The sequence below is a fragment of the Leiobunum rupestre genome, chromosome 2 (assembly GCF_980474605.1).
Source record: "Leiobunum rupestre chromosome 2, qqLeiRupe1.1.hap1, whole genome shotgun sequence".
NCBI classification, from domain to species: domain Eukaryota; kingdom Metazoa; phylum Arthropoda; class Arachnida; order Opiliones; family Sclerosomatidae; genus Leiobunum; species Leiobunum rupestre.
This window is the reverse complement of record NC_143385.1, coordinates 71,933,554-71,940,669: the sequence shown is the minus strand read 5'-3', so window position 1 is coordinate 71,940,669 and position 7,116 is coordinate 71,933,554. Positions and strand designations below refer to the sequence as shown.

At 34.4% G+C, this 7,116-nt stretch overlaps 1 protein-coding gene across 1 annotated transcript; it reads left to right on the top strand.

Annotated features, from left to right (window-relative positions):
• The first annotated feature begins 847 nt into the window (after positions 1-847).
• Positions 848-6,789, top strand: mRpS35 (mitochondrial ribosomal protein S35). The gene is made up of 7 exons (XM_090165099.1): positions 848-1,017; positions 1,102-1,184; positions 1,251-1,482; positions 1,559-1,698; positions 1,756-1,935; positions 2,027-2,125; positions 6,548-6,789. The coding sequence occupies exons 1-7, from the start codon at positions 924-926 to the stop codon at positions 6,731-6,733; spliced, it is 1,014 nt and encodes a 337-aa protein (XP_090021225.1). The 5' UTR covers positions 848-923; the 3' UTR covers positions 6,734-6,789.
• Positions 6,790-7,116: the final 327 nt, after the last annotated feature.

Sequence of the window (7,116 nt, the reverse complement as noted above, 5' to 3'; positions counted from 1 at the left end):
AAATATTTATTTGATTTTATAAGCTTTAACAGAAAATACATTTTATTAATTTAATTTCTTAATTAATTGACCCAAGATTTGTTATTTTTTCACAAATCAAAATAAAATACACCTCCTTCACCATAAAACTAAGTAACGCTCATCGTTAGTTATTTCAATGCCTTCACCTGGTTGGGAGGAGCAGAAAGTCTGTTGTGGGACACCAGCGTTTCTAATGTTACTTTTATAACGTCCTAATCCCACTTTCTAAAGTCTAAACTTGAGTATCCTTGGTCAGAGAAGAGTCACCGTAGTGTCCCAGTGCATGCACGATTTTAAAAACCTTGACAGTGTCCATGGTTAGATATTCGATTTTGGCTCACTATCTCCATCTACAAGTTAAGTTAGAAGAAACCACCTATGGACTGTGAGAAGCTCAGAAGGATGATAAAATACGCGAAAAAGTAGATTAGTCCATAATTAAAAGGGATAGTATAGCTAAATCCTAAACAAATTTCAAGAAATTAAAAAACTTACTAATAACTCGTACCAATAGGTCTTCGAGCAAACAAAAAACGCGAAACTCGGATCAACTAGATCTTCGAGTAATAAACTAAATTGTTTGCTCGAAGATCTATTGGTACGAGTTATTAGTAAGTTTTTAATTTCTTCAAATTTGTTTAGGATTTAGCTATATTATCCCTTTTAATTATGGACTAATCTCCTTTTTACCGTATTTTATCATTAATCTCATAGAAATCTCATATGAGATTTCTATGATTAATCTCCATCTACAGCCAGTTTTTAGTAAAGTTGAACTCTACCACCAACTATGATAAAAAAAGGGATTTATAATGCCCCCACGGAGTTGGCCGTAAAATATAGCTCGTAATGGATGCCTAAAAATAAATAGCATTTCGCCGGTGTATGATAAAAATATAAAAATGATGTGGAACAAACCTATTACAAGAAATTTATTTAAAGCGAGTCACAATGGAATAGTATCACAATGTAGTTCGTCTACAAATGCAGCCAAAAGTACGAATTACAAGATCATTGCTTAATATTTTAAAATTTCATTTGCCGAGGCTTAATTGATTATGTATTTTTTTGTTATCCAAGAATCTGAATTTATACGTTTGGAATTAATTCCTAAACATCAACCCAGATTTACCCGCAAAGCTAAAGGGGTGGTCAAAACTGAAGTACAGAAAACATTACTCCTTCTTTAGCAACAGGCAGTTAAAAATTAACAAATAATAACTTTACAGATATCCCAACCAAGGTATAAGCAAATGCCAATTGACCAAAAATGGTCTGATGTTTGGCCAACCGCTCAAAGTTTCAGACCATCCGTAGTTCCATTGCCTCTTTTTCAAGGCTTTGTTACTCAAAAATACAAAGCAGCTCCGGACAAATTTTCAAACGCTGAATTAATGAAAATTCCCAATTTTTTGCATTTAACACCTCCGGCAATTGATGAACATTGCGAAGCATTAAAAAGTATACACCAATCTTATAAACTCAATAAATTTTTAAATTTTAGTTACTAACAATTTTTAAATTTTACAACTTTTAGAATTTTGCACTCCTTGGCCAAAAGCCTTAAAAACCGACGAAGATGTCAAGGAACATTTTCCATTAGAGGTGATTAGTGCCGACTGGATATACACAGGACCTAGTTTACGTGAACCCCGAGCAAGAGTTGTTACTTTAAAAGTAAATCAAAACACAAACTAACTTTCACTTAATATTAATAATTCTTATTTCATACAGTTTCAGTTATCAGACTTAAAATTAGATTACAGAGCTCAAGATAAATTCCTTAGACTAGTAGGAGAAAAATACAATCCGAAAACGAATACAGTCACAATAGAGGCTGATAGATGTCCGTTAAGAAAACAAAATTATGATTATGCAATTTATGTCATAACCGCTCTTTATCACGAATCTAAGGTATTGCATTTACTAATTATTTTTATTAAATTTAACAAATGCCTTCATTATAATTTGTTAATTTAATTTATTGAATTTAAACTAATTGTAGATGAAAGAAGATTGGGAAGATGAAAAAACTGAGGACGACATGGAAGCATTCTTTTTTGAAAATAGCCGCTCCCAAAAGAAAGTTCAAAAAACAATTCAGGTATAATTAATTATTTGATTAATATTTAATGAAAATTATTAGAAAAGTGCTTGAGCTCGATAATCGCGTTGTTCCGTTAGCAATCTAAACATTTTTGCCGTATTAGCTGCCGTACAATTTACCGAATTTAGCTAAACGTTTTTTGTTGGGTTTTTTTTTTATTATTTGCTGCGTTAAGTAACGATAAACGGTTGGGCTGTTACTGTAGAACTTTTCATATTTTTGGTTTTGAAGTTGGAAGAACTGGTTTTGTTGATCATGAGAGTGTTGTCGTCTGAAACCCTGCGACGTCACCATTGTAATTTGCCTATTGATAAAAAACGGTAACTGTCATGGCGGCCACTATTAACGCTACAGCTGTGACGTTACAAATTTTCAAAATCGTATGAGACGACAACACTCTATGGTTTATTGACAACACAGCTATCAGGAAGGCTAGCTTCGGACGACATGGTAGACGATATTTTACAAAATTTATAGCCATTGTAAAAAGCGTTTAATGGTCTCAACAAAAATATTTTTTCGGAAAACTTTTTCCTCTCCGTTGAGTCTTGCCAAACGCAGCGATACATGTCCCTCTTAGGGTTGGTGGTCTGTGGTCACATCCAGCTGAAAGAACTGATAATGGTTTTTGAAAAATGGCAGTTGAAAACTTCTAAATGTTGCTGACACCAATTTGGTTGAAATTTGTTTGGTTGGTTAGGCAGCAGATGAAACTTAAAATTTTTGGTAGAATACCAACACCATCTGGGAAAATAGGGCGTAAAAATCTAAATCGAAAAATTGTCTGCTAAAATGCGCTAAGGCACTATCACAGGCCAATCGCCAGTTTAAAAATTAGCTGGGCCAATTTAAAAATTAAATGCTTGGAGTGTTAGTGGCCCTGGTGACTGCTTAATTAATTCAAAGTTTTTTCCCTTCAAGATTTTAGTTCATTAAAAAAATTCGTTATTCATCCCTAAAATTGTTTGGTCTTTGCTTCTATGCTGTGTGCTTGGCCATGTGTCAATTGTGTGTATATGTGGGTGACTGGGTGTCGTAAGTCTGTCTACTCTACACACAGTGTAGAAGCTAATTTAACAGTTAGCAAAAATAAATATAAACAGTCTCTCTCAGTAGAGTGTTGTCTTCTGATATGATTTTGAAAACTTGTAACGTCACAGCTATAGTGTTAATAGTGCATGACAGTTACCGTTTTTTATCAATAGACAAATTACAATGGTGACGTCACAGGGTTTCAGACGACAACACTGTAGGCTTGTTCGAGTCGGGTCTATAAGCTTCGTGCGTAGTTTAAACTTTGGTCAGAAGTATCGCCGCCTACCGACTGAGTTTTAAATCGAATGTGTGAAAGCTGTCTGCTCATTCAATATTATCTCGATATTCAAGCTGAATGCTTCAGTTAAAGAACATCCCTTTTCAAAAGTCGTCTGCTATTTTTTCACACATTTAGTTGATATTTATTAAAATAGATAGCGCTATCTATTCTAAGCTCGAAGCCTATGCCCTAACGCATATTGTCAAGAATAGATGATTTGACCATAAATTATGAAAGCCTGATGTTGAAGGTTAAAAATGGTAAGTGGCCAGTTTTTTAATTAAACTACCTAGGTTCTACTGGCCACAAGTCCAGTTTAAAAAAATTCCTTATTTCTCAGCCTGCAGTATTGCTGGATTTAAATGCAGGGTTGACACGATACCTGGAAATCCAGGAAAAGTCAAGGAAATATCAAGGAATTTAATTTCGGTTGCAAATAGGAAACTTGCACTAAAATATAGGTTAAAAAATACAAAATCATGGCACTAAAAGTTTTTAAATTTCTTCAACACAACTGTCTAATTTTAGCCTTAAAAAGTCAAGGAAGTCAGGGAATTTGGATCAGAGAATATTGTGGCAACCCTGTTATTATTAAATATAAAATCGGTTTGTGTCTAAATTACAGATTTTACCAATAATTTAAAAGGCAATTTTAACGAAGAGGGAAGATAGCTTGTGCTATAACAATGGCCATTTTTATTTTTAACTTTGATATGGCTAATGACAAGCTGCCATGTATCAATTTGAAATATTGGGAAACATCGATATGACAATTTTATGTTCTTCTGGCGGTGAACCGAACAGGCTAAACTACAGGATTTGCTTTGTGATTTATCGCTTGAAAATTCAGCAGTTCATAAGCTGGTGTTGGCCGCTATGTGGCTCTATGTAAATTGAAAAGGCTAATGAAATGGCCCCTGTTATTAGAGATGGCAATGAATCTATTCGATTCTTCGAAAAAATTACCTTACTGGAGAGCATGGTGCCATCTATACTATAGGGAGCTGTTGGCTTGCAGGGCTTGCCACCACCCTCCTACGCATTGTAACCCGGCCACCTGAAATAATGGCTTTAAAAGTCTCTTGTTGACTTAGGCCTAGGATGGTGCCTTAGGTATTAGCCTAGCTGATCAGACTTGGGCAAAATCACGAGTGATTCTAACAAATCACTCTCGCTCAAGAGTGGGAGTGGGTAAAATAATTTAGTTCACTCTCACTCAAGAGTGGGAATGGGGTAAACACAATTTAGTCAACTATCGCTCAAGAATGGGATTGGAACAATTTTTTTTATTGCACTATCACTCTCGCCCAAGAGTGGGAATAAAACATTATTTTTATCGCACTTTTAATTTTTTACAACTCGTCGAGTGCACTTTCGCCGAAAGAGTGAATTTATACAAGGTCATCATTTCCACTCTTTTTTTGGCAGGACATCTGCAATTTCCCGGCGGGAAATTCGAATTTCGTGTTGGAAATTATCTCGGAAATTATACTTTAAGGGAAAGGTCATTCAAATTTTTATTGCCAGTGTTACCAAATTAAACAAACAAAGGGACAAACATTAAACGTTTTATAAATCAAATACGTATAGTTTGTAGCATTACTATAAAAAAACTACAAAAAAAAACATAAAAGGTTGTGTAGCCCCTCAGCTCTTTTTTGTAATTTTGTCTTATACATGTAAATTTGGGAGACGCTCAAAATTAATTTTTTAATCTTGCTTCTTATTTGATCGTTAATTTAGCGATATTTGGTAAGAGCACGTTGAGACCAATCGAATGATACCAATATCAAGTCGTATCAATTTTCAACGTCACCGGAATAAGTGACGTCACGTGGTTCGTATTTCCGGAAAGCCCCCACTTTGCCCCGTAAGACACATAGTTCCTTGTGACAAATCACGAACCTAATTTAAAAATATATTGACCCACCGTTTACCTTATCACATGCTTATTTTGTCATGGGCTCTGAGACTATAAGTATTACGCTGAACGATTTCAGCTAATGATATTCTGTCACAGAGTGAATCCGTAATTGGAGAATTCGGAACCCAAAATTGATGTATGTCTGTATATACGAGGCATTCGAGAGAAATAGGATATTTCATACTTATATCGTGGAAAGCAGCTTATGCTAAAAGTATATAAATGTACTACTATACTTATCCCGCGAAACAATGTTATAAAAAAAATGTATTCCTTTGGGCCCGGAAAAACCTTTACTGGTGCGCCGGCCCGCTCTCAGCGGCCCTAGCTATATAACCTTGCCCCAAAACAAATACCTTGTGACGCTTAAGATTTCATCAATAATAGTTGAAAACCCGATAAAATAAGATGGTTAGATTTCAGTCAGATTAAATAAAAATATTCGTACTAAATTAAAAAATACCGCTCGGAATTTCGAATTTCCCGCGATACAAAATAAAAAGTGAACTCCGTGACTTTGCCCAGATTCACTCTTACTCCGAGGCCGCACTCCGCGAGTGTTTTTTATTGTCGAAGAGTAGAATGAGAAAAGTGAAGGGCAAAAAATATAAAGAGTGGAAGTCATGACCTTGACCAGATTCACTCTTTTTTTCCGAGGGGCACTCGGCTTGTGAGAAAAAAGTGAAAACTCCACTCTTGCGAGTGGAGGTTTTTTTGAAAAGTAGAGTGAATAAAGTGAAGGGCAAAATCACTCCCAAAATTTCACTCCGAGTTTTGCCCATGTCTGTAGCTGATTATTACTATTAATGGCGAAGAAACCTAAAATTTCAAATAGCGAAACGATTGCGTCGTCAGAGAAACATTGTAGAGTATTATAATTAAACAACTGATACTCTACTTAGTGGAATTTAACTTAAATTATATATCCCAAATAAAATATATTGTTAAAAATTACTATAATTTAAATTATTGTCAAATTTATAAACGAGCCAATCAACGCAAGGGGTACTTTTATGTCCCGCCTTTTGGCTCAAAATGTAGCTTGAGCATCTTGTTTTGGTTTCGACGCTAGTGACATCTGTTGAAAAAAGAGCTACTTCACGTGCAGCCGGCACTTGCTTTAAATTCCAATTTCATCTTACAAAATTAACATATTAATTCTTAAAATAATCCTTTTTAGGCAGTTCATGGATTGAACGAAGAAGATGCTAGTCAAAGTACTTTGGTCGTTAAATACGGTGAATCCTTAGCGAAATTATTGAACGAAAGTGAAAGTGAAGAAAATTTGGAAGAATTTAAGCTGAGAGCGCTTGACATTCTCGGTTTGAAAGAAAATTCACAACTGAAAAAAAGCTCTGAAGAATAAAATCTAGTGATAAATCATTTGTGTATAGTTTATATAGGAAAACAAATTACATTAAAAACTTCATAATTTCATATTATAATCTTATTTTCTTGTCTATTATAATACTCGAAACCACTGTTAACACTACCAAAGCTGCATAATTTCATATTATAATCTTATTTTCTTGTCTATTATAATACCAGGGCTCCCAGAGTGCCTATAAATTACTATAATTTCTTATTTTCTCAAAATTGTTCCTATAAATTCCTATTTTTTCGAAATTTTCTAGTTTTTCTATAGCTATATCCAGAAATTCCTATAATTTTAAAAATTATGTATTAGAAAACAGCCTTAACGTTTGGGAAAAATTTGTCTTCTAAATAGAGCTTAGCTCTGGCTTAGGT